At 50.5% G+C, this 27,692-nt stretch overlaps 2 protein-coding genes across 2 annotated transcripts in view; both read right to left on the bottom strand.

The window, feature by feature from the left end:
- LOC121598336 (CLIP domain-containing serine protease 14D-like) overlaps nucleotides 1–3,415 on the bottom strand; it is a 196,122-nt gene extending 192,707 nt beyond the window's left edge. Inside the window, exons 1-4 of the mRNA XM_041925002.1 lie at nucleotides 3,256–3,415; nucleotides 3,113–3,185; nucleotides 2,901–3,049; nucleotides 1,300–1,661 (exon numbers count right to left, since the gene is read on the bottom strand). The gene's annotated coding sequence lies outside the window, so the exon portion shown is untranslated. The remainder of the gene's footprint in view (nucleotides 1–1,299; nucleotides 1,662–2,900; nucleotides 3,050–3,112; nucleotides 3,186–3,255) is intronic.
- Nucleotides 3,416–5,495: 2,080 nt separating this feature from the next.
- LOC121598334 (toll-like receptor 7) lies at nucleotides 5,496–12,992 on the bottom strand. Its single transcript, XM_041925000.1, has one exon. The coding sequence runs from the start codon at nucleotides 11,662–11,664 to the stop codon at nucleotides 7,678–7,680; it is 3,987 nt and encodes a 1,328-aa protein (XP_041780934.1). The 5' UTR covers nucleotides 11,665–12,992; the 3' UTR covers nucleotides 5,496–7,677.
- Nucleotides 12,993–27,692: the final 14,700 nt, after the last annotated feature.

Raw genomic sequence — 27,692 nt, 5'->3', positions numbered from 1 at the left:
TGCCGGGTGTGCCGGGTTGTGCGACTGCTTCCTGCGCGCTCTTCGTGCGGCCCCGTTAATATTGCTTACCTCATCGGTCGTCTATTTCGCTATCCATCAGCCTTCAATCCCTTTTACTGGATCGATCCCAAAAGCCGGCCGCGTGCCGCACCTTCCCTGCTCGGGGGCCAGAAAGGTCGATGCGAAAAAAGTGAAATGCTCCGAAAGGCAACGCAAACAAAAAACACGCCCGGAATATCATCCTCTCAAGGTTGATTTGATAGGCTGCCAGGTCGTTTTTTCCCCCCGTCAACACGTCTCCGCGGCTCATCAATTTACGCCTGACGCGGGGCCGGCCGCAAACAGCCGAAACACGCCGAAAAATATCGATTTTGCCGCAAAACGGGCACAGCGGCTTCCGTGCGCGGTAAAATCGATTGCAATAAAATGCGGGCTTTATTGCGGGAAGGCCACTTGGAGGCCATGTTTTACCTCCACACACACAGAGACAGTTATCAATGCGGCATGTGGTAGGGTACTGAAAGGAAAGGAAGAACATGAAAGGTCGTTAAAAGTGTAATGATGCCCATCATCCCGTATCGTTCCCCGCCCGACACGAACGCGACATTTGACATATTTGAATGCGGACAATCCCGGTGGCAATGGGTCTCTCCTCCTTATCAGCGACGGCGCGTTCTCGGTGGCTACTTCACAATCGCTGCCTGTTTGCTAACCGATCCCCACATGTACCACAGATGTTCTTCACACACACACACACACACACACACTCCAATCTAGGCGGTCAAAAATGCAACGGCTTGCCGGAGACTCATCGAAGCGTACGAGTTTAATTGACCCGAGACCCGCAACCAGTGTTTGACCCGACGAAAGATAAGCCACCGGTCGGGTTTTCGGCCGTCTGACGGATGTCAAGAGCAATCAAAACCGTACCTCTTATCGTTCGGGTGGACGATTCCGTCAGATTCAGCGTATGTCACCCCGTGACCGGCGCGTCAATGAACTCCGGAACAGCCGTTAAAGAGAGCATGTGCATTCTAGTCTCGAGAGCATAGGTACATTGTTTGGATATGCGGCTAGCGCTAATCATCATGATTCTTTAAAGCTGTATCTCCGCCTTATCACGTCCGCCGAATCACGGCACAGGGCGTGGTGCTCGGTACAATTTGTCCCGATTTCGCTTCAACACAGTGCGTCGTCTGTAATTAGCCCACTGATTGACAGTTACTGGTAAGCCAGCGCCCAACTTTAACAGAGGTAGGAAGATAATCTCACGCTTTACACAGCGAAGCAAAACTTTACCTTTACCAAACGGACCTGCTGCACTGGAGAACGGCCCGGAGTCAGCCCGGCGTGCTTGCGGATAATTGCAGACGTTGCAAAAGTTGCCGTTGCTGTGGCGGCTTCTGATTTCATGCTGCTGCGGTACAGTGCAGGAAGGGCGCTGGGCCAGCTCACCGTGGCAGCCAGCCCATGTTTTGAATGATTGTGACAAACTTTCACAATCAAAAGCTCTGTGTGTGTGTGAGCAAATGGTAGAAATATCATCCCGCGTCGGTCGTTTCCTTCTGCATGCGTTCTCCTGCGTCTCGGCTCGTTCAGCTTTTCAGCGCCATCATCGGCGAGTAGGTCACCGGTGCAGGAGCTGAAAGCCCTTTAACTTGCTGCAACGTGCACGAGAAAAGGGGTAGAGTTAAGCTTTTGCAAACACTTTTTGTCCAACTTTGATTACAGCCACCGTAAAAACACCCAAGGTGCACTTTGGTTGGTTGGTGGGTGCACTTGTTCTGTGGTTTTTTGGAGCAAACGCTTCTACTCCGTATCTCTGGGCCGGCCTTTTGCGATTGTGGTTGGATTCCTATGCAAAGACCCAGCGCAACGGGTAGGTAACAGCACAGTTCATTACCAGAGCAGGCTGCACACCATTCCCGAGGGCTTCGGTCGATAAATTCAAACGACCCAGGGGGACGGGGGTGCGGGGGGAGGGGACATCCGAGTTCGTGCAGCTTCGGCGACCAAGCCCAAGCTTAATGTCTGCCCTTGATCGGTGCCGTGCCGCTCCACATATCGCCGCTCAATCTGCTCTCAATCTCGTATGCTTCAGCAAGCTTGCCACCACAGCTGCACGCTGTCCCGGCCCGACTGTTGGCGCAGTGCAAATCAAATAAAAAGCCTATTACTCGGCAAAGGCGTCCGGCGGGTCCGGTTCGGCTGAAGGTGGACCTCTACCACCGCATCGAGCGATCCGAGTGTGGCGACCGTTTGGCCAGCGGCTCGGAACGGTGCATGGATTAAACCCCGCAACACATATAGGTTCTGGGTTCTGTGCGCTGTTTTTTTTTTCCTCCTCTCGTGTTGTGTTTGTCCCATTGCGTCCATCCCACGAGACGACTTTGTGTGGTGGTACAAACTTGCCCAACCGTGGCAGCTATACGGTATGGTACCTTCACTGGGACAGCGAGAGAGAGAAAGGAAAAAAAAACGCCCATCTAACAACATCCAACGCGTCAAACTGCTGGAAAACTACGGACCATAACCGAATTCGTCATCCCCCGTCAGACGTCCCGTCCCGTTCGCCGCCCCACCAGAACCCACAGAACGGATGGTGTTGATGATTCCGAGATCGCCACATCCGGTGGCAACAATGCTAGTAAAGCACGGCACAAGCAACATTCCATTGGCCGCGTTGAAGAAGCTCCAACCGTTCCGGAACACAATGAACAACAAACGGGAAGCGCATCGCACACCACCAACTCGGTGACTCCCGGTGACGGGGAAAAAACGGTCCCAACTCCCTCTCTCTATACATAGCCCTGTCTACATCCGATTCGCAACACGCTCGGGCTCGCACACAAACAGAGGTCTTCAGATTAGGTTTTAATTAAAAGTCAATATTTACTTACACCGTTGTTGGCGATGTGGCGGCAGCAACGACGACGACGAGTTGCCATCATTCCCGCTTCAGGGGCTGTTGTCGGTCCGGTGCGTTCGTTCCTCGCCTGCGTCGTGTGTGCGAAACCTTTCCGTCGAGCGATTCGAAAGGCTTAAGCGGCTTTAACAAAAATGGTAGAATTTACAATTTGGCAATCGCGTTTTTCCACAGCAACAAACTCACCATGACGGGGGGTGCGCAATGGCTTCCTGCCTGGTTTGGGATTCCCTCCGGGGTTGTAACCCATTCCCGAACCCTGCAACGGTAGAGAGAAGGCTTTAATGTTGTGTCAACAGAATATGTTTATTACAAAAAATCTACTTTACCCATCGCAGCGCTGCGCGGTGTCAAAAAGCGTCAAATCATCACTCTCGCAGAATCTCTACCGAGCTTGTTCTGAGGCCCGTACTCGCCTGCTGCGTTAATACTTGGGCAAACATTCGGGCGCGTTTGTTTACATTTCCGCTTACCATCAGCGAGCCGGCGGGGTCGGTCTTTGTCAAGCCGTTTATGAGGCAGCGGATCGATTTCTTTCCGTGAAGCCATATTTGCGAAAGTGACCCACCTATATCGCCTGTCAATTGCAATTGCCGCCAAGGCTAAATGTCGGTTTCCGTGCGACCGGATCCAGGGCCTCCGCGCCAAATTAAGCTCCAAATTTCCCATGCCCCGTACCCACCTCAACCGGCCGTGGCCACCAATAAAAGCTGACCCAAATTACCCGGTCAACGCTCGGTGCCAACCTTGCCCGCGACACTCCACGTCCGCTGACGGACATCGTAAAAAGTGATACAGTTTTAAAATATTCACACTTACCCACCGTTGGCGGAAACTTTCACCAAACTGGTTCGTGCCGCGTCCCGGCAAACGTTGACAAAAACCGCGACGACCTAGACACAACACCAAATGCGAAGACAAAGCGGAAATCGAACGCAGCGGACAAACAAACAAATGTGACGCCTAACGCCTGGAAATGAGGTGACGATGGACTGGGCCACCGGGGGGAACTTGGACACTCTTGCACTCGCGCTCTGGTGACGAAACACTGACCTGACCTGCTTAACCCCCTCCTCTGAATCCCCATCCGACCGGAAGCGACCGATTCGATGGACACTGGGCTTCAATTGTGTCCAACTTGTACACACACACACAAACAAAAACAAAATAACAAAATCGAGTGCATCGGAGCCGTTGTTGTTATGTTTGATTAATTAGTTTTTTGTTTTATTCACGTGTTTTTTTTTGTGTGTTTGTTTTCCAACTTTTTTCGCTCTTTCTTTGTTTTGTTGGTTTATTGTGAACCATACTCGTTACTCGCAGCACACTAGCCGACCATCCTCCTCCCCAAACGTGCCTCATATGTATATAATACGAGTGGCTTTTTGCGTGTATATAGGTATATCTTTGTTGTCCCCCTTCTGCTTATACATATACCGCTTGTACCGCAAAGTTGCTATTTTACTCTCGGGTTTTTTGTTGTGGTGAATTTTCCATAGCTCCTAAAATATATTAATATACGCGATTTTTTTTTTGTTTGTATTTATTTCGTTCCCTTTTCCTTCCTTTCGAGCAGGCAACGGGCTTGGTGGCATTTTACATATACGCTTGACTTTTGTTCTTTTCGGTCTCGCTTACTCTAGTAGTTGTGGTTGATGGTTTTTTTTTTTTAATTTCGATCTGTTTCGTTTGTTTGCTCTACTCGTCCGTGTATTTTGCAACATGTTTGCTTTGCTGAAGGCAAAACATTTTGTCTGTTTGTAACAATGTTTTTCTTTACTGGTTTTTTTTTTGTTTTTCGCTTCACCCACAGCTCTGATTTTGCCGCTTCGATTTGACACTAATTGCGCAAACCTTTGCGCAGACAGAACTGCAAAACGAACCCACCTTGAAACGGAAAGAATGGACCAACGCAAAACAATCTAGTGTAAAGTAGTTGCCCAACGGTGAACGGAACAGAATTGAACGGGTTTTTTGTTTGTTTTGGGGTTTTTTTTTTTGTTGTTGTTGTTTGGCCACTTTTAACTATCGCCCCGCTACAGTGGGGGGGCGATTTGAGTTTGTGTAATGCAAGCGTCTGTTCTATTTCACTTTAGTAACATCCGGTTTTGTGCGAGTGTATTCGATTTACTTCTTCTGGTTTTATTTCTGCTTCTAGTTTCGCTCTGCTAAATCATTTGTTTCTTTGTTCTGTTCACCTTTTCTGCAGCTGCAGGCTCATTGAACCACTATTTACATGTTTGTGTTTGTGTTTCTTTTTATAATGTTTTCTATTTTCATCATACTTTTATCCATTTACCATGTCATGTTTCTCTCTTTCTCTCTAAATTATTGCCAATTATTTCCTTGCTGTCCACTAGCTATATCGCGGTTGTAGTATGCGCTTAGGTCTGATAATTTCATCACACTTTCTGGTTCTCTCCTCCACCTTCTGGCTCGCCTGTTCGCGCCTACACGCTAAGTTCAGTCTGATAGGGAAATCGAACCGCTTCGCCGGAACTCACACAAGGGTTTTGGGGTTTTTTTCTCTTTCTTCCCGATTCCACTATGGTTGTGCGTGTTTTTTTTCTTTATAATTTTCGATCGCGTTTAACAGTTCACTAAGCTACCATCTATGTACAGCAGGGTTTTTCTTTTTTACAATCGCGTTACTATTCTTACTCCACCCTCTATCTCCTTCTCTCTCTCTCTCTCTCCCGCATCGATCAGTCCTTTTGTAACGTGTTTTTTTTTTTTGTCTTCAAAGTATCAAAGCAGCAATTATGTGACTCACTATTTCGGTATCGCTTGAACGGCTTTCGTGGCCTTCTTTCGCCGACTATACATTCCGGGATGGCCTGTGCTAGTCGGCGTTCCTTCGCACATCCTCCTAAACGCTGAGAAAATCTTCGTCCTTCGTTAAATAGGTTGTGAATAAATAATTTAAATAATAATTACACGCTTTGCTAACCTCCATGAGGGCTTGGCCGTTCTTACCGTACACTAACGGGTGGTGTCCTGTTGACCAATTCTCTGTGTCACTCACGCACCTAAGCAATGCAAACAGAAATGAAGCGCCCATGGGGAAACAAAACCAGGGACACAGGCGGGAAAGAAGATGGCAAACTAATTAAGGAAGCGAGCCCTCTGCCTGCTGACGCCCGTCCCGAAGGCTGACACACACAGCCGGCCCGAAACGCACATGACACTGATTCCACGCACCGGGACGGCCGGAGCATCCGACTGCAGGACGAGGACGAGCGTGTATGCCATTTAGTGTTAATTATGGCCTTCTAGCAAATGGCATTTTATCCTTTTTTCTGTTTTCCTTTTCTTCTGAAGCTACAATGACGAATGGGTGGCAAAAACCTGCCCCTGTAAAGGTATTGGCTTCTTCCGGAGCAGACAGCAAGTGGCAAAGCGAAAGGGGGGGGGGGGGGGAAAGTTCGGAACTCTGCAGGACAAACCGACACCGGACCGGGGACGAACGAAAAGTGAAAAAAACGAAGCTATAATTAAAATGCAATTGTGTATACGTGTGGCTCCGGGCCAAGGCAAGGCAGGCCCAAAAGCCCACCGGACCACCAACCCTCCCGCCCCCCGCATCTATTTACCTTCTTTCACTCTAATGCCAATAAAATCGAAATAAACAAACTTGGGTATTGGTTTTTGTTTTGTTTTTAAAAGTTTTATCCTTCCTTCGCTTTATTTCAACGACCGGGTGAGCTTTGTCACTTTGTCGGTGTTTAGTTTTTGAGCCTTCGCAACACACATTTTCCACATAGTTTACCGTTAATCTAGCTGAGAGGGGAAAAACTAAAATGAACTAAAAGACCTGTGCGCCTCTCATGGTTCTGGTTATCCATTTTGTAATTTTCAATATGCCTTCCTAGTGTTGGGGTTTGGTGTACGTAGTTCTATTTACTTCAAGGGCGTGTTTCCCTCAAAACCACTCTTCCACTTCCACTGCCACGCTGCGCTACCGATGATTACATTTAAAACTTATTAAATACGATATCACAAATAGTTTTTCCTCCTTTTTCACCAATTTCCCTTCCCTCCCTACTCTCACCAAACGGCAACCAGAGAGGGACCTCTCTCGCTCGACCTGCTGCGCCTAGCCGGCCACTCGCGCTGTTGTGGCTGTTCGATTTTAGTTTTCTTTTTTCAGTTCAGGCCGGCCGGCTAGTATGCTCTCCGTACTCTATTTAACCTTTCCCTACTAGTAATACTTTAAGAGATGACTGTTGCGAGAGCGAGAGGCGGCAGCGAACGGGTTGTGCGAACCGAGAGTGCCGGGGTTCGTCGTCACTTCGCACACGCGTCGCACCTTCCGGATTCCCGAGCAAATTAAATTAAATTACACTTTAACTGCCGCTTTGCTGTTTTTTTTTTTTGCAATAACGAACACATACATACAGGCTTAATCGGGTAGGCGCGTTAAGCGACGAACTAGAGGAGAAAGAAAAACAAATATACACAAAAAAAAACGCGAATCTAACGCGCGTACAATGTACAGGGGAGCTTAACTTAAGATTTGATTAAGAGTGTGTGCGGGGGGGTGGCGGATTTCCTTTTTACAAACTGTTTTTCTTTGCGCGACGCACTCGCACCTCCTTTGACGCCGATTCTATAATACACACGCACACGCACACGCAGATACACGTACAGACTTTAGCACTTGCGTTTTTATCAGTTCCGCGTTCACGCACCTACGCCCTCCCCTTTAACTCCCTTCCCTTACCTAACTGACTAACCGACTCCGCTCCGCTTCACACCAGATACGCCTGCACGTGGTGGCCGCCGGCCCCCGCACCGTGCGGATGCATCGTGCCACCGTTCTGGACGCCCGGATGGCCGCCGGGGCCGCCAGCGCCGCCCGCCGAGCGCCACGACGGCCGATGGACGCCGGCCGGTGCCATCACCATGTTCTCGCACTCGAGCGTGCTGTAGTCGGAGTCGATGCTCGAGTAGATGTGTTCGCTGGGCGGCCGCTGGGCCGGCACCTCCACCATGCCGCGGCGGGACGGCCGCGGCGACGGGGTGGCCGTCGTCGCCGACGAGTAGTTCGCCTCGTCGATCTCGGGACAGTAGGCGGGCGGCGGCGGCTGCCGGAACATCACGCCGGCCGCTCCCTGACCCCCCGCACCGCCACCCCCGCCGCCCCCCGTCTGCTTCACGCGCTCGTGATGGTCGATGGTGTAGTTGTTGCCGCGGTAGGGCGCCTCCACGGGCAGCGCGTACCGCAGCTTCTCCCAGAAGTGGCGGTCGCCGCGCCGCACCCGCGTCACCGTCGTCGTCTTCAGGTAGGGCACCAGCTCGACGTCGTTCTCCGCCTCCAGCAGCACGCCGCCACCCTCCTCCACCACGACCAGCTTGTGGGGACGGCCGCGCAGCGCGTCGTGCACGGCCCGGCGCAGCTCGCACCGACTCCACTCCGTCTGCAGGAAGTTGCGCGACAGCAGCACCACTATCCGCCGGGAGGCGCGCGACGCCTCCAGCAGCTGCAGGTGCGACGCGTCCTCGGGCAGGTCCCGGTGCTGCAGACAGAGCCGCAACGGGGGCCGACCATTCTCCAGCTCGCCTGCGATGCTGCGCGCCACCAGCTCGGCGTCCTTGGCCGAGTACAGCAGGATGGCGTCGTACAGCTTTTCCGAGTCCTCGCAGCGCGGCCCAAACACGCGCACGCCGTAGCGCGAGAACAGCCAGAAGCGGAGCGGCTCGCGGAACACGAACATCAGCACGGCGAGCAGCAGCAGGCAGACCAGCACGACCGCCAGCGCCATCAGCATGATGTACGTCTCGGGCAGTCCGTCGCCCGGGAGGACCGAGCGGCCGGCGTAAAAGTCGCTGCACGCGGCACTCACGTTGAAGTCCAGCTCGCGGTGCACGCCATCGTCGGCACAGTACACGTCCTGCGGGTCCTGCACGATGACTGCGTTATCTGCGACGAAGGCGGTCAGCTCGGGAAGGAACCGACACCGGCAGCTCCACGGATTACGGCCGAGCGACAGGGACTGGAGAGCCTGAAGATTGCCCTGCGCAGCCTGCAGCTGGAACAGGGGCATCGTCACCAGCCGGTTGCCGTCGAGCCGGAGCACCCGCAGGGAGTACAGCGGTGCAAACGACCCATTCGCGATGCTCTGCAGACCGTTGTTCTGGAGGTAGAGCTCCCGCAGCAGGGCCAGATTTTCAAACTCGTACCCGTGGATGCGCTGCAGCGCATTGTCCTCCAGATGGAGCGCCTGCAGTGCCGTCAGCCCGGCGAACGTGCGGTTCTGAATCGTCGCGATGCGGCTTGCGTTCGCGTACAGCACCTTCAGATTCTTGCGCCCAATGAACACATGGTGCTGCAGCTCCGGGATGTCATTCCCGTCCAGGTACACCTCGGTCGCGTCCATCGGCACCGGGCGCAGGCCGCCGGCCGCAGCCGCCGCCGCGCCCTGATTGCCGCAGTCGACCACGTTCGTGCCCCAGGTTTGATCGTGGTAGCAGGTGCAGTTCGACGGACAGGTCATCTCGCAGTCGCACGCGTCAAAGTCACAGCAGTGGCACAGCGCGAAACAGTGCGTCTCGTACCGGCACAGGAAGTCTTTCGGCTGGAGCGACACGATCGGGCGGATGGGGGATCCGCGCGCGTGCGGCATGATGCACTCCACGTTCGGCAGATCCATGATCTTGGGGTGCTGCCGCGTGGTGAGATTGTTCACGCGCTGCATCCACTCCATCGAACAGTCGCACTCGAACGGGTTGCCGCCGAGGTAGAACTCGGGCAGCGGCCGCTCGGTCGTCGGAGGAGCGGGAGCAACACGCAGCTGGTGCAGCTGCAGCTTCTTCAGCGCGTTGGCGTACAGGTCGACCCGCGCCAGGTTCACCTTGTCGATGAAGGTGTTTGCGTGGATCGTGCCAATGTGGTTGTCGTTGACGAACAGCAGCTCGACGCTGTTCGGGACGTTCATCGGCCCCAGGTCCGTCAGCCGGTTGTGGCTCGCATCGAGCGTCTTCACCTTGATCTCCTCCTGCAGCTTGTAGTAGTTGCCGAGCGACTCGATGTAATTACCATGGATGTCCAGCCACTTCAGGTTGCTCGGGATGAACGCGTAGTCGAACCACACCAGATGGTTCTCGGCCAGGTTGAGCCACAGCAGCGAGGCGAGCGTGGCAAAGATGCCGTTAATGTCGGTCAGGAAGTTGCCGTCCAGCCGGATCGCCTCGATGTCCAGGTTGCGGTCGAACGAGCCGCGCTCAATGTTCTGCACCCGGTTCTTCGCCAGGTTGAGCACCGAGAGGCGGGGCAGATCGGCAAACATGCCGACCGTGACGTTTTCAATCTGGTTGTCGATCAGCCGCAGCCCGGTCAGCTGGTTCAGGTTCGCGAACGTGCCATTCTCGATGCGCGCTATTTGGTTCTCGCCCAGATCGAGCGCCCGCAGCATCGACAGGTCGCGGATCGCGTACGGCACCTCGGTCAGCTGGTTCGAGCTGAGGTCGAGCTCCTTCAGGTCGGAACAGTTGCGGAACACGTTCGGCTCGACGATGCTAATCAGGTTGTTGTTGAGCGTTAGCTTCGACAGCACGAACAGCCCGTTGAACAGCCGGTCGTCGAGCGTGTGCAGCCGGTTCTCCGCCAGGTTGAGCGTGTGCAGGTTGTACACCGGCAGGAACGCGTTGTCCTCGATGTAGCCGATCGAGTTGTTGCGCAGATCCAGTATCTGCAGGAAGTACAGCTCGGCAAAGGTGCGGGCATCGATGCGGGTCAGCGCGTTGTGGGCCAGGTTGAGCACGACCAGCCGGATCAGGCCCGAGAACGTGCCGTTGTCGACGTGGTGCGACGACAGCTGGTTGCGCGACAGGTCCAGCACGAGCAGCTGCTCGAGCCGGTGGAACAGCCCGCGGGGCAGCTCGTAGATCTGGTTGCCCTGCAGGTGGATCTCGCGCAGATCGCGCGACCCGGCGAACAGACCGCCCGGCAGCGTCTCCAGATGGTTGTAGCTCAGGTTGAGCGTGCGGAGCGACCCGAGCCCGGCCAGCGCGTCGCCGTGCACCTCGGAGATGTTGTTGAACTCGAGGTTGAGGTGCTGCAGGCGGCGCAGCTTCGAGACGCCCCAGCCGGTCGGCACGGACCGCAGCTCGTTGTAGGCGAGGTTGAGCGCCTGCAGCTCCGACCCGCCCGGGCAGCTCTTCTCGGCCAGCCCGAGCGCTTCCGCCGACCGGAAGCGGTTGTTGGTGAGATTCAGCACCTTCAGCCCGGTGAGCGGGCACAGAAAGCCATCGGGCAGGGCGCGGACGTTGTTGTCGCTGAGGTCGAGCGACTGCAGCTCCTTCAGGCCGCGCATGGAACCGGCCTGCAGCTCCAGCACCTTGCCCGGGCCCCACTCGTAGTTGCGCGTGTTGACGCTCAGCTTCTTCAGGGCGAGCAGACCCTCAAAGGCACCCTCGGGCAGCTGCAGCAGCTTGCACGACTCGAGCCGCAGCTCGCCGAGCGCGGCCAGCCGGCTAAAGCTGTTCCGCGGCAGCTGGCTCTCGAACAGGATCAGCTCGCTGCACGCAATGTCCAGCCGGGACGTGCCCTCGGCACCCTGCAGGTCCAGCCCGGTACGCTCCAGTGTCCGTAGCCGGCAGACGACGCTCGACTTTTCGTACTCCCACGTGCACTGGGAGCTGGCGGCCAGCGTCACGGTGCACACCAACACCGCCAGCCGGAGCAGCAGCTCCATCGTGGAGACAGACACGCCGGCTCTACTGCTTCGTTGCTGCATCTTTGTTGATCTGTGTATTTCTTCTCCTCTCAAACGCTCTTTCTTCAAAACCACACTCACACACGCACACACGCACTCGTGGTTATCTTTCGCTTTACCACAATTATCCCGTGCTAGGGATAGCACACGCGCCTCACGGACCTGGCACGGCCGCAGGCTTCACCCGATAACACAAACGGAACCAATACGGAACACAACGGTACAACGGCTGGGCGTGTTGACGACCATCACCACCGTGGCAGTGAGCGCACATTCCAGCACCTGCCAGCAATCTTGCTTTCACCCCTCACCAACACATTGCAATTTTCCCCAAACACACACACACGCATGCACGCACAGGTTGGGAGATAAATATTCTGGCGGTTTTTCACTGATATCAGGATCGGAACATTTTCATTGCGCTATCAACACATGAGCACGATACACATGTACAGCCGTAGCTACGCACACACACACCCACACCGGAAGACGCGGATTAGAGCTTCCTGCGGTATTGATTTCCTCGTTTTCCGCAACACTCACCACCTCAGCACGATTTTTCACACTCCTCTACTGCGTTGATTGCTTTGGGCTCACAGAACACACTGAATTCACACTGCCAGAGCGATGTTGAGCGGATTTTTTTTTTTTTGGTTGTTGGTGCCTCTCATCAACATTCACCCCCAAAACACGACGAAACGATGGATGCTGGAAATGGTTGGTTGGACTTTAGTTGGCCCAAGTCCACGAATCGCTCGCTCTCGCTTTTAATCACGTCCTTTTTTTTCTCGCTGCTGTGCCCCAAGTCCATTCGAGGCTGCTCTAGTGGACCTACACAGATATATTCACATGTGCATCACCACCAGGCCCGGAGAGCACTAAACCGGGTGCACTGGTTTCTTTTTTTTTTCCTATTTTTTCACGATGCTTAGAAGGGTGGAAAAACTCGTTTTCCAATCCGCTTCACTTCACTTCACACCGCGGGAGAAGAGCGGCCCGAGCTACACTTTATGATTTTGCTTCGTTATGCTTCTCCTCACTCTGCTCTCTTCACTGCACACTCTGCGCTGTTTTCAAACCCTCTTTCAAGCGTACGCACTTTGCACGGAATTTAACGTCACTTTTTTAAACGTTTCCCGTTCAACGAACACGACAGTTGCCTAATTTCTCTATACGACACAACGCACACACACATACAAGTCCTGTGCGCTTTTTCCACACTTTGTCCCGTATGGTTGCAATTGCTCTGTTCCCGGTTACTCTACAGTGTTGTGCCCTAACAGTGCGCGGCCTGCAATGTGCGTCCGTTAGGCTTCGCGTTTGAACTCGAAATAAACTTGTGATGCGTTTCGGTGTGGCTCAAGCATCGCCACTTCACCGTTCGAGTTGTTATGCTGGCCGCTCTATCTCTGTTTTCAACTCGTTCTCTCTCGCTTTCGCTCCCACGGAGGGGTGCGTGTTTGCGTGCTCTCTTTGCGTTTCGATGTGAAATTCTCTCACTCTTGCTCTCTTTGCTGCTCGACTGCTTGATTCATTCATTATCGACTGCACGCTGTTCGTTTGCCGTTTGTGGTGGATGAAACGAGAAGGTAGACTAATACGCTGCGGGTTTGGTAGGGAGAGAGCGAGAAGCAGCATCAATGAAACCTTTTCCCCTTTAGTAGAGCAGTTTGCAATGCGTGGCGGAGAAGGAACAGCATCTCATCCAGTGAGAATGGATTGCGATCGAAGTGCGTTCGGGTTTGTTTGAAGAATACAAATGAATGTGAGAGGCGCTGGTCGAAACAGAACGAATCATACACAGTTTGTATCATAATTTTGCCAGTCTACTTGCTTGCATGGTAGCTTACCATATGAGGCGCAAATATGAAATGAAACAGCTACATCGGATCGAACTGCAAACCTGAGACGATGTGGAATGGAAGAAGTGAATGTAACAAAACATGAAATGCCAATTTTAAACAGTTTTATGTATTTCAGTATAAATTTTTCAAAGTGTGGTATAAATAGAATGATACTTATTTTCCATTTTCGAATGAATAGTTACGCTTCATATAAATATTTTGAACCTTCCTCGGCCCTTGGTTCCACGCGAAAAGGTTCTACCATTTGAGTGCAAAATGTTTTCGTTAGCGCTGGTAAACAATTCCTCGAAGCAAAAAAGAAATGGCAACGAGAATCATGTCGAGTTCTTCGTTTCTGCTCGATTTGGTCACTCAAATTCATCCGCACATTGCGAATGCAACCCGAACGTAGCTCTTCTCACCGAGTGAGATGCTGCTCTATCATCTCATCTCACCATGCAATTCCTGCAGAGGGGAAAAGAGTTCATTTATGTTTTCTCTCGTTCTCGCTATAGGCACAAAACAGTGTTCTTTCTTTCTTCATCTTTCGTCAAAACATAAATAGATGCAGAGCGGCCACCAATGAATCGTTCGAGCAGTCGAGCAGTTGCTCGAGAGTAGAACGCTCTCCCAACGAACAGAGAATGCGAAAGGAGCGATAAAGAGAGAGCACAAAACATAAAACATAGAGAGGCAGCATAACAACGCGAACGGCAACCAGGGATTGTTGAGGAAGCGCCGCAACAAGACTGCTCAGGTTTATTTCGACTGCCAGCATGAAACCTAACGAATGTACATGTAGAAGAACACAAATTCACAAGAACATACAAGTGTAGGAAAAGTATTTCGTGTTCGATTGATGGCAAAATAATGCAATCGAATTCAAGGCTACACGTCGAGCTAATCCATAAAGATACATCAAATGCTGTGCCTTGATAGCGAGCCTCACGTGTATGTCACATGTGTTGCTCGGGAAGCTTCAGTTACTAATTCCCGCGAAGGTTACATCAGTACAGTTCCTCTTGTTTCGTTGGTTTTGTGAGAAAAATGACTCCCGCGTAGATCCCAAGCCCACCTCCAGCAACGGAGCATACACAGCATACATACACCGGAGTTGATTTATGAGCCGGAAAGGATTAACTAGATACAAACGATGTTCGATACCACACCGTTCATTGGATGCTGCTCGAATGCCAAACTGAACGAACGTGACTTACACTGCGTTGAGGCAGATCAGCTTCCGACAGCCAGCACCAGTGTTGTGCCTTGAATCATTTCATCGCCGGTGGCCACCGAGGCAGCGCTACACCCTTTGCATTACAACATCTCTCCCCCTTGATGTGCCGTATGCTAAAAGCTACCAAATTAGGGTTTTTATGGCGAATAAGCGAACTACGAACCACAAGCGGGGCTGATATCGCAAAGCCGCAAGGGTTGTACGTACGCACACGGTAACATCGGGCACGTGACATAATGGGCTCTCGGCGCTGGAGGGTCCACCGTCGACGCCTGCGTCTATTTTCCACTCGACCACGTGGCAAGGATTAGACGGCAATACAACTAATCGACAAACGCGCAAGGTGATAGTTCCACCCAGTGGCCCCCGGTGCAAAATCGCTCCTCGGCCGATCTGATTTCATAACCCGATTGGTCTGTTGGCAAAACAGTGCGAACTAGCCGAAAGGATTAATTTTGTATGAAATGATGTCCGCGTGTGTTCATCTTCGTGCGTGAGAATTAATTTCCTGCGATGAGCAATGCGCGACGGTAGCACAATGTGAAGCACGTGCCATTTATCGGGAAGTCATTTAGTTTTTAATACACTAAGCTCCATGGAAACATCTATGAAAAATGGGTTTACTCGAGTGAAAGGGCTGAGGTAGCTTCAAAATGAGGATTTCAATTTGATTTTTATCATCCTCGGAAAGGGTTGAACGGGTTCGGGGTTTCAAAATGACATTCTAGCTAAAACCTCAAAACCACGGAAAAGCTAAATCGTCGTTGCAGCGTGTACTTGTGCCACACGTTCGCATCATTAATCACGCTTTCCGATTAACCCATCATCAATCTTGGAAAGCTGTGACCGTGGCAGACTCGCTGTAGACCGTGCAAATGCACGCGCGACAGCTCGACACAACACACCTTAAGACCGGGGCAAGGAGCAACGAAAAAAAGAACGATTTTAGATCAATATCGTCTTGGAAATGTATTTCGACGAGAAGCGCTACTTTGGCCTAACCTGCCGCGCCGCGTCTAACCACACAAACCACATGACACACACACACGCGCGCGCGCGGACAAATGTTGTCACATACTCAAAGGTAAAATATGACGCCACAATGCTCGCCCGGTGCAGCATATGGTTGAACATAGCGCAGGCCTTCGAGGTTCGGTAGCCCGAAATAATCGAACCCAAAAATCGATTCCACTGGGACGGCGACGGTGTAGCAAAAGGGCGGTGGCCATTTTCGCTTTCACCTAGACGGAAGCCACCGCCTGCCTTTGATGCACGGCCCACGCTTACGGGAGAGGGACAGCAAGAAAAAAAAACCTCTCCGGAGAAGGACATGAAATACCGACTGTCCTGTGTCTATTTTTAGTCGGCCATTGGCGTGGCCATTCGCTCGAGCTCCTTAGCTTATTTCATACCCTTGCGAGCTTGAATAACTTCAATCGCTTTGAATTTCGCTTATCTTTTCACGAGCGGACACAAACCCTTGGAAAAAGAAGCTGAAAATCCTTTTTTTGCTGTTGTTGCTGGTGCTCTTCTTTTCTGTTTTGTAAAACGGAACCAAAGCGAAGCGGGGAGGAACAGCCGGAGCGCAAAAGGGAAAATAAAATACAAACACACCTCGCATCGCGTGCGTTGTGTATGTGTTTACAAGCGAGAAAGACGACTCGCTTTCGGCCAGATAAACCGGCAACAAGATATCCTTTTATTTTATTTTATTTCTACCTTTTTCCCGCTCGTTGGAGGAAAGACCCTTTTGCCACGACTCCGCCAGGTTTTCAAGCTGCTTTCCCGCTGTCCCGTGGCTGATAAGAACTCCAGGAGCACCGGGAGTAGCGAAAACGTGTGTCTCACCCTACCCGTACAGCACCCTTTCGGGTTCCCAACTGCCCGCTCGATGCCATCTGTGCTTATTCCATTCTGGTAGGTACGGGCAAGGCAGAGAATAGATCCGAGAATGGCCCCAAGCTTTCCATGCAACATCCAAGAGTGGAGGACGCGTTGGAATGTGGCCGTTTGAAAAACTGTAAACATCAGCTCAAATTCCTGCTCTCGAACGTTGGCGTCCTGCACTGGCCACCTAGTGTAAGGGAGCCACCTTTTTTTTTGCTAACGCTTCCATGCTCTGTGCCCCGTCCCACGGATGACAAATCACACTGCGAGACCGCGTGGACAACAGCTTTTTTTATCAATTCGTGGCAATCTTTGCCGCCAGATTCTGGTTCAAGTGGAGCCCTGGATTGAAAGGACATTTTGCAACAAAACCGCCATCCCGACAAGGGAAGGGACCAAAGGATCTCGTCTTTCAATTGACATCGTATCTAATTTTTACAATCGTTTTCTGAAAAAAAAAACAAGAACACGGAGAAAAGAAAATTATCTGCTCACAAGGCGTAACCGGTAAGGATCGGTGTCGTCCTGTTGACAGGCGTCCCATCGGGTTTTTTTTCTCTCTTCTGTTTTCGAAGCGGCACAGCTTCCCACGTTGGTACAGCACGAAAAAAAAGTGCATTCCTTCGTTCTTGCAGGACCCTGCCAGGGACCTCGGTCGCTTCGCTTGCCCGTGTAGCGTCGCATTTGTTTGTCGCACAGCACACAGGGGCCACAGGACGCACGCTCCTCGGGACAAAGTGTCCCTGAAAAACGATGCCACCGATGGGCCTCTCGTTCCCTCCCGGATGGCCGAACATCGATGCCAAAGGTCCTTGTTTTCATTTATTTATGTGATTTTGTGTGCTGCCTTTCCCAGCGCGCGGATCATCCCCCGGGTGGATAATGGGCCCCGAGGCCTGAGGCCAGCATGAATGATGCTGCAGGATGCGGCGGCAAGAGTGAGGGAAAAAAAGAGAGAGAAAAACGGCAAATGCTATCCTTAAGCCCAGTAAATACCAACAAAGCGATGAAGTGGATGGATTCGGCGTAGCTAGGATTCGGCGGAGGGAGAAAGCCTAGAAAAGCCTCTCAAAGAAAGAATCGCACAGCGCAAAAGAGACGAGAAAACGAGGAGAGCAAGAACAAAATAGATGGTAAAAACGGCAGCAAGCCTCATAATGATGGCAAAAACGGTTTTGATCGACGGGATTAGGCGTTGGTATGTTGCCGGTATTGTCCTGTCCATTATTACTACCGTGGCCGTCAGGACTCGATCGATCTTGCTGCCTTGCCGAGCTGCTCTTTTCCGTGGTTCTGTTTTCGATTAGGGGCCCAAATTTGTCAGGTAAAAAACTGTCAACTCACGACAGCCCTGTGCAGAAATCATTGTGGCAAATGATGATGCCCGATGCTGCCTGCCGCTGCCAACACGAGGCCCGATGTGCCATTTAAGCGTGTCGAGCGAAAGGGGCCTCATCCATCGGTTCGCTTTTGTCCACCGGGGCGGCGGGTTTTGCGGTTAGGTGCGGTGGCTTTTCAAGATCTCTTCCCGGGTAGAGCGCGCTCGGCGTTAAAGGATTCTCATGCAGGGCGAGAAAGGATGAGTTTGTAGTTTTTTTTTAAAGCTATTTTGCCTGGAATTACATTTCTCTGGCACATCTGCCCGAATTTGGAAGGTTTTTAATGTTGCAAAATAAATAAAAGAACCGAGCGGGTGGAAGCACGACACCTCAGCGCTGAAAGAGCATGTGGGTGATGTTTCATTCTTTCAAAGCGCGCAGAAAGGATGCCATTCTTTTCACTTTGCCACAACGATCCGCCCGAAAATGGCGCTGGCTTCCGGTAGTGGTAATTGTTACCCTTTTCTTTCTTGCCGTCTAGACACTGCATAGCGATTTTTCCTTTTTTCGCAGCTGCCAGGGTTTTTGGCAACGCTGTGCGGGTGATTTTGCATAAAGTGCAACTGATTATAAACGATGATCGAGCCAGCGGAAGAAAAGGGTTCCTTGGTAGGTATGGAAGGGTGATTTTTATGATGAGGGAAAATATTGTGACATTGCTTGTCCCTTTTGGAGAGTTCGTGCCGTGGGAGTGCGCATTGGGAATTAAAAACTGACTGGATTATTTGTCTGAAGGGAAGTGGCAGCTGTGAAGGTTTATTGGTATGCATGATAAATGACAAAATTCGACGAATATTGCAATTTGAGCACAAAAATCAAATTGATACGAAAAACTGAAGGAGTTACGAGTCCTATGAAATGCCTTTCATGTGCCACAAATTCTTCACACCGCTTTAACTCAATTTATATGATCATGAAATGGCTTTTAAACACAAATCTTCAATGATTCCCTTTCCGAAGCGTACCACGATTCAAGTGTCAGCTGCCATAATTGCCCGCTCTCGAGATCATCCCGCCTGTCACCCATCGTTTGCACAAGAGATCAAAGTATCTATTCCCTGCGACATGCGGTGCAGCCGGCCCGATCGCTTCCCGGGACTGTGTTTGACGCTGCGTATAAGCGGGCTTTGGATTGCAGCTGAAGGACCTCAGTACAACCTCAGTCCTCGATTTGTGCAGCTTAATCGTCAAATCATCGGGTCCTTGCTTCGAGACTGCAGCACTTCACCATGGCCAAAATGTTGAAGTGTTGTTGTAAGTGCATACGTTGCTTCCTCGTTCAAAGATGCCTTACTGACAGGATCGGGCTTTGCTACAATTACTGAAATGTCTGACACGCTGTACATTGTAACACACCCAAAAAGTAATACTAAAAGTTGTCCATTTCCGGTCGCGCTACTTCATAAGCGCGCACAAGTAGGAAGCGATTGTTATTCTGCTCTCGGATTGCACTTGGAATGAAGAGTCAAAACCAACGTAAAAAAACACGGAAGTCACACTTGTCATTTTGGCGTCAGGATGTAAGGCGTTTGGCTTTTACTCTCCAAAGTCGTTTCGCCCGGTTTGACGGTCGTGCCCACGCGTCCCTTTTTACGAACGCGACGTCGTCCATGTTTACGACCGCAAGGCGCACACACTCACGCACAAACCCTTCGAACCTTGGCTCAAATTACTGCCGCAAGCGGTGTCCTTTGCACGGACAGTGTGGCTTCGTTTTTGCGAGGACACTTTAAGCGACCCGCTTTTCTCAATGAACACGAAAACATCCTCCAGGCGGTGGGGTTCCTCAAGGATACTGCCCCACAGCTGGATAGCGGGCTGGTGAGGTAAATATGTATGAAAAAAAGATAAATATTCCTCACCTCAGCTCAGCTTGGGCTCGGTCTCGAATGCACGCGTATGAAATGACACGGTTTTACACACACGCGTCTCGCACCAAACGTTCCCGCTCAGGTATCCTGCCTACTGCGTCGAGGTCAAGCGAGGATTGTGCCGCCCGAAATCCCGAACCTGAGGCTTTATGGCAACGCGCGGGGCGGTCGAGCATGCGGTGCAGCGGGCGTGGTGCAGTGATGCATTACATGGGGCCTCAACCTTACCCGTGCAGAACGGCCAAAGCATCCAGGGGTCCATAATTTAACGAAATATCATTCCATACTCGATCCATACAGAGTGATGCGTTGACTGAAGGCTGGTGAGTGGAATAAACATGGCAATGTAATGTCAGAACTTACAGAAGGTCAAGCGCTTCTGTGGATCATAGATATGAGAGTTTACTAGACTTTGAGGTTAAAGTATGATAAATATTGTTAGTTGACAAAAATGTTCCTAGCATTTTGTTAGCTCTCATATGCGTAAATGGACAAAGAACCGCGCAGTTACACCTCAAAGACGGGAAGGAATTTTTACCCAGCACGGGACTCGTTGCCAGCGCCAGAGTAATTAATTCCCCCAAAACGGTGACGGTTTTCGAAGGCTTGTTACTGCATGCGCGGTGGTCTACCGGCCACCGGCTGGCAACCAACCCGACCACACGTCACGGTGATTGAATGCAGTGAATTTGTTGAATTTATGGTGCAGCACACAGGTACCGCGGTTCGTTCCAGATGGATAAGTACTCTTGTCGGCCATTTTGAAGGGTTATGTTCCGAACGATGAAAGCTTACTTTAGTAAGGAGTTGCTGTTAATTTGAAAATAATTTCCGTCCATCCGCTTTGCCCGACCTCTAATTGTCATCCGCGTGCGGTGAACGCAATAATCAACTCATCGCACCCAAACACGTGTTTCCTTTTAGGTCAGAGTCAGTTGATTAGCGTGTTCCAAGCGACATTCGAGTGTGGGTTTTTTATTTGAACTTCCATCAATTTCCCAACCCGAAACGAGACAGACAAGTGAGCTGGAATTATTTATTCCATTTATTGTCATGCAAATATTTCATTTCCCGACTGCAGTACAAACACACAAACACACACACTGCACACTAGTTTCCAGTTAGTTCATTTCGTTTTGCGCCTCACAAAATAGAACACCTCCCGCATACCGATACAACCCAGCCCGCTTGCCCGCTGGCGCTTAATTGGCTGTGGGAATATCGATTAGTGCAATTACGCGGGCTCGGCAAAGGAAGAATGATGGAGCTGACACACCGGCAAGTGAGAACACAAACACACTCACGCACAAAAAATGGGTTACTAATGACCGGACTGCACTGGTCGAGGCTCCGGACCGGGCTGAGTAACGAGCGACATTGTTCGCAATCATATTTTATGAAACGGCATTAAAATTTATTGTGCAAAACGTTGTTCCGTGTGCTTTGGGTGATGTGTAGCACCATGGTTTTTCAATTGTCGTATGTCAACCGTCGACACCGTTGACATGCATTTGGAAACATTTTTGACAGAAGAAATCAAAGCAGTTTACCCTGATGTAATGAGACCGAAAAACACTCATAATTCCCTAGCGCTCCTGTTCCCAAAAGCCATCAACAACTGCTTAATTTGTTAATCGCTGGAAGCTATTAAAGCGCAGACGCTTTTCTTTTTCTTCTCCCAACACCGCACTGTTAACCAGAAGCAGAGCTGTTCCTTGTACCGTTTTATTCTCCCCGTGGGAATGCGATTGGGATACATTTTTCATCCCCTGACTAACTGACTGACTGACTTAGCAGCAAGCAGCGTGGTGTGCTGCTCCTGCCCAAAATGCTTAACGCTTCATCTGTTTTCCGACCTTCCCGACGCCTGGGCTTATCTGTTCCGGGAGGGAAACGTAAACTTGAAATTGTTTTACATCCTCCAGCGAGGTACTTGAAGAAGCATCTCAGCAGACGGCCGGCTCCTTCCGCAGCGCTGTGCTGCCGATAGTTTCCCAAAGGAAATCTTTATATACGATCACGCGCGCACACACAACACGAAGGGAAGGAATGGATTTCCCACTCCATCATACACCTTCCCGCCGAGGTATTGTGAAAAATTGAAACACACCTTGCAAAGAATCTGGAGCTCTTCAGGTGGAATCTTTTGCAAGGCATATGAAAGAAACATAAGGATACAAAGCTCCTGTCAAAGACTACCGGTTGGCGATGTAATTGTGAAAACTGGACCCCAAAGTGGGAGCGACAATTCAATCAATATTTCAACAGGTCCGTGTTGGAACGATTCTCGGCGGGGCCGTTGGATTGTGTGCTTTGCCAGAGAGCTTGCAAAGATTTTGCCTCCACTTGGGTTGGGTTGTTTGAAGCTTAAGGTTCTATTTGATAGCACTTCTTTGAAACGAAACTGTTCTACAGTCTATTGCAAAGAAGTGGATGTGAACGTGAAAGTAAACAAAAATTGAAGTAAGACTTTAGAAATGGCCAGGGGTTTTTTTTCGTTTTCTCGTTTTCTGTTCACCACTTGTAGCAGATGCTGGATTTACAGTTCGTTTCCGTATCGATTGAAATAAATCCCAATAGAGTGAAAAAACAGTCCAACTAATACAGCTACAACATGCGATTCATTTAGAATGATTAAAGTCCTCTCCCAGGAGGATTACTTTAAGGCCGGAAACGCATTTGCTACTTGTCCGTAAGCGCTACAAGCAATAACTAATCTCGGACCTGCCCCTCAGGAACCTTCCTGCATCTCTGGAGAGTTCGGCACCAAACTCCACCGGGACCCGAGTGCAACAGGAAGGCGCCCTGGCAACATCTTCCCTCCAACAACAACCATCATCTTTTCAGCTCTCCAGCGCCGCTAACCGCAAGCGATGACATTCCCGGTCCCGCGATGCCGTGACGATATGGCGATTAAATTTGACTACTGCTAAATTACTGGCCATCGTTCGAAAACCGGCTGCACATACCGGTCTGCAGCACATCTGCATGTGCAGGGGGACGACGGTACAAGCAACGGCACAGAAACATGTCGGACATGCAATTAATGAGGGCATAATCACCTTCGTTTAATGAGATGAAGAAGGTCGCCCGAGGAGTTGCAACGAAATTAATCGTCCCACCGGCGTCCTTCCTTGCCCACGGACACACACATTCTACACATTCGCTACCGGTTTTGGGTTCGCTTGGCGATTCGTAAACAGGCAAAACGGCTGCCCCGAAAGTGCGTTTCGTAACGTGTCGCACATTAGGGACCGGTTCCGGGCTGGGCCTCAAGGCAAAGGGCCCATGCACCCGCGCCCGTGCACCCTCATTAGCATATGCCGAATGCCACAAAGTATCGTAAAAGCTTTCCACCATCGCCCAACGCCACGGAAACTGGACAGGTGCCTGACTGAGACCTGAAAGCCCCGGTCTGGTCCAAAAACGTAAATCAATTTACATTGCCAATTGAAATTTAATGGCCACCGGAATTGCCATCCAATATGGATGGCCCACAAATCCCGAAGCAGACCTGGCGATCCAAGCGGCATGGACGGATTGGACTTTAATTTTCCAAAAAAAACAGTTTGCCAAATTCACAACTTTTCCACAGAGTGTGGCGTGTTTGAGAGTGTTCCTTCAAAGTTGGGCCTGATTTAACATTCTCTTTGATCCGTCCGGGTGGGTCTGGGGCATAATCTGCTGCCGGGCGGAGGAAAATGGGGAAACTGTTTTTTGGGTCGAAATGGGTCGCTGCACGGCCCGGGATGATGGGATCAAAACCTCCAAGGCAGGATGGAAATGGAGGACTGCCTCTTTAACTCGGGCAGATAAATCGATTGCCAATGGATTTCCGGTCGGGTCGGGGTGGGATATCTCGGTGGAATTTCGTAAATTCGATCAGCAAATAAGCAGTCCCTTTGCATTAATGCGTTGAATGTATTTTCGGTTGATGGAGGGCGGCGTGATGGAGGCGTTTAGGTTGAAGGTTTTGTTGTACGAGTCAATGTCACTGGGGCAATGGAGTACGCGTATTTTCTTTGTGATCCTTAAAATAAATTTGCTTTGCGCACCAAAATAAAGGTTCAGAAGGTTCAGAAACTGATTGAAAGAGCTCTTCAAAAATGTGTATTTTTGCTTTTTCTAGAATATTCTTCATTATTTTATGAACATATGATTCACTAAAACAGACTTCGGCTTTAAACTCATCTGTGTGTAGCGATGATTTTTATTCAAGGATATTAAAAATAGTTTTCTTCAGAATAACGCTTTGCGTTATTGCTCCACAATTGATGATGCCCTTCTCCGATGCCTGATTCTCTTTAACAAAACAAATGATTTCTCTTGCAGAATGCACAATGCAAACCTTCAACCGCTTCCAACTAATCTCAAACAAACTGCTCCAATTAAATGGTATCACATTCCTGGGGGCCATCGGTTCATCATTCGCCACAACATGTTTCAATTTACCTTCACCATCGCCGGAGTGCATTCATTTGCATTTGCCGAACGCTGAAAACGAAACCACACGCCATGACTCATATAACTCCAGCCAAGCTCCCGGCGCAATGAAATGGATTAATTTTTAATTTTACTTCTCGAAACAAGATCTGAACCCCGTGACGGGAGATCGTTCCGCGAGATCGACTCCAGACGTTGGCGCGGGTTTTCGATCGCAAAGTGAGCGAAACAAAAAAAAAGCTTTTCTAAAACCACGGAACCGAACGCCTTGAACTCGGGGAAAGATATTTGACCCCACGTGGCGTTGACGGAGCCGGCACAACATTTTAAAAACAAACACTGTACTGCGGCCAGCTTTGTTGGGCGGTCGAAACTCTACCCGCGCGTTGAAACCGATCCTGGGACCGCGGAGGCAAATTCCAGCCAACACCACCACCACCACCAGCCGTCACCACGTCATACAGCCACGTGTCTTTAATTAACGTTTTCTGAATGCGAGCACCGCAAAACGTGGAGGAAAAACAAACAGCTCCCGTCCCGAAAGGTCAATCGCGCTCCGACGGCACTGTGCAGAGGGGGATATGGGGACAGGGAAATTCTTCAAAATTTGAAAGAGAAATTTTCCATACATTAAAGGGCATCGTGCTCTCACGTGAGGACTTTTTCCTTTTCAGTGGAAATTAATCCCTCGCAACTCCCCCTTTATTCGGCGTGCGTGTGATCAGTTGAAGCCCCTGCCGGCGTGAGACCAACCAAAAAAAAAAAAAAGCGAAAAGAAACGGTTCTTGAGCAGGGCCATTCACCTCCCCCACGGGTGCACGATCGCGGTTCGGCATTTCGGAAGCAAATCCGTTTGAAATTCGACACCCCGACAACACCCGTCAGCTCGGCGGGACTGGATTCCGGGGGCATTTAAGATTCGATATTCTGCTCTCCTTTCCCCTCCCGTGCATCCCTTCGCTCTAGCAGATATGCAGATAGGACAAGATAGAACAGGGCTGTGGGGAAGGAGACGAAATAGGGAAAGAAAGCCAACGAGAAAGAGAGACAATCGGAAGACGTTTCTAATTAGATTCGGAATACGAGCTACCGAAGCGAAACGGTTTTATCGATTTTCGAAGAACGTCAGATTTCCCATCCGGGTGACACACTCATCCGGGCGAGAGGAAAGGAGGGCCAATGGAAGGGAAGCAAATTTCAAATTCCGTTCACAATTTTTCTCTCCTTTCGCGAAAGGAGGCGAACTCTTCGGAAGTCATCCATGTGTCGCCGCCGACTCCGACAGACATATTTTACAAATTAGAATTCGATTAACCTCGTACAGATGCGTCCCGTACTTTCCCTTCCTTTCCCATCCGGCCCGACAAAGCGGTGGCTTTCTCCGTGTGTGTGTGTGTGTGTGTGCGTGCGAGACATTCTTGCGACGAAGTGGTATGTGTCTTTACTTTTTCTGTTCGTTCGAGAAGTTCTTATGAGCTGCTAGAAAACTCCATTCCACTCTTTTAGAAAAGCGTCAAACGAGAAAAGATTCCCAAATTCCTGGAACGCAACGCGCATTTGCATGTGTGACTGCGTAATAAATATTGTGATGCGTGCAATTGCCGGCCCAGGACTTGCTGGTTGCGTTTTATGGGTGGAAAATATATTTTGATGAATTATTTTATGCGCCCGAGGTCCCGTACAAGTGAGGCATAAATAAGACAACGGTTTCCATGACACCTTTCGGGCTGATCGGTTTCCGAAACAGCCTAAATAGCCGCCCATAAACAGTTGCCAGTAGCCCTAGAAAGCGATAAAGCATGCGACAAACCCGAAAGAAAATACAAACACTGTAGAAAGTGTACAGCGGTTTGTGTGTGTGTGAGTGTGCAGCATTGACTGCATTTTATCACCCATAATTCGGTGACATTGGAAAGGATCCGGGGCTGTAAAAGCGGCCGTGCAGCAACAGAAGCCCATCATTTTAGGCTAACCGTTTTCCTACACTCACTCACTCACTCGCTGTTCAAAAATGGCATTTGTGTTTGCTGTTTATAGGGCGTGTAATAAAAATCACAACCCACAGAAGGCACACAGAAGGAAGCGAAAGGACTCCGAGGTTCGGGGCTGCATTTTAAGACGAAAGTTGCTATTTAAATCGTAAAAGTCAGAAAAGTCAGGCTCCGCTCGCTGGGATAATCCATCCCTGGGGGCGAATTGCTTTAAGCGAACCACCCCACCGGTAAAGCATCCTCTGAAGGTTCCGATGGAAGAAAAAAGGTAATTTTAAACAGAACGTTATTTATGAAGCCCGGGCCCGGGGATGGATGGGTGCCATAAAGAGCGTCGAGCTACCGGGCATTGTCAGATTGGTGCTGCCACTGTTTGCAACTCAATTTCGCAATGCCAAGTAAAAACACTTTCCAACAACACAAACACACACACACTGCTGATAAGAAAGATATTGACCTGATCGTGGGCGGTCATTCTCAGCCGATCTCCCCCATTCCGATCCTTAAACACGGGCAAAGGTAAAACAATTTCCTTCTCGATTGAAATCGAAAGGGTTCACGCGGGTTCCACGGGTAAAATTAATGGCTGACCATAAATTGTCACCTAACGCCACCCCGCCAAGGCTCACCCGGGCAGAATACGGGCGCTGGTCTGCGTACATTTCCTGCCCCCAAATGCTGTTAACTTCGATGACAGCATTGTTTACGGCCCAACAGAAACGGGGTCGCAACAACAGCAGTCGCAACAACCACCCAGACGTCACGTCAAAGATCGTTGGAGAGGATGGGGTTGGAAAATCCTCCGTGCCGGGAGGATACATTCCCGGGTACCAGGCCGCGTGTGTAATTTATTGCTGGCCACAAGTGGGTTAAGTGTTTCGTAATTTTATCCACCAAACAAACGAATCCGTTGTGCTTTCGAGCCCTGCGATCTTGCTAGGGATAATGGCGGGGTGTGAGGTGTGAGATGATACAAACAAGGAATCATATAAGCCTTGTACTTGTACGTAAATCTAATTAACGCTCCAGAATCTCTGGTTTTCATCATGCAACGCCCTGCATCAGGTGTGATGTCCGCTGATCGGTGCTCGAAAATTCAGAATGGAGCTATTCTTTCCCCACTCAAAACATGATGATCCTACACAACTGGCAGGATCGAGAGCGTCCAGAGAGGTCCTAAACTATCCACAAGATTGTGTCGGAAGATTGCCCCATTCTACACAAGTTCGGACACTACCGGACTACGAGAAGGTACTGAGAGCTTCCGTACTCAGGTTTGCTCAACAGGAAACCACCCCCAGGTCCTCGGTAAATTGAACGTCGGTCGGTCTGTTTGACGGAGCTGAAAAATTAGACAAATGGCTCGGACGTGACTTTTGGACGAAAAATCACTGCCG

This window comes from Anopheles merus, chromosome 3L, assembly GCF_017562075.2.
Source record: "Anopheles merus strain MAF chromosome 3L, AmerM5.1, whole genome shotgun sequence".
NCBI lineage: Eukaryota > Metazoa > Arthropoda > Insecta > Diptera > Culicidae > Anopheles > Anopheles merus.
Note: the sequence above shows the minus strand (reverse complement) of the source record. Positions and strands in the feature narration are given on the sequence as shown.

Bases quoted from the DNA above. Each gene is read 5' to 3' on its own strand.
- LOC121598334 (XM_041925000.1), bottom strand. From the start codon at position 11,664: ATGCAGCAACGAAGCAGTAGAGCCGGCGTGTCTGTCTCCACGATGGAG.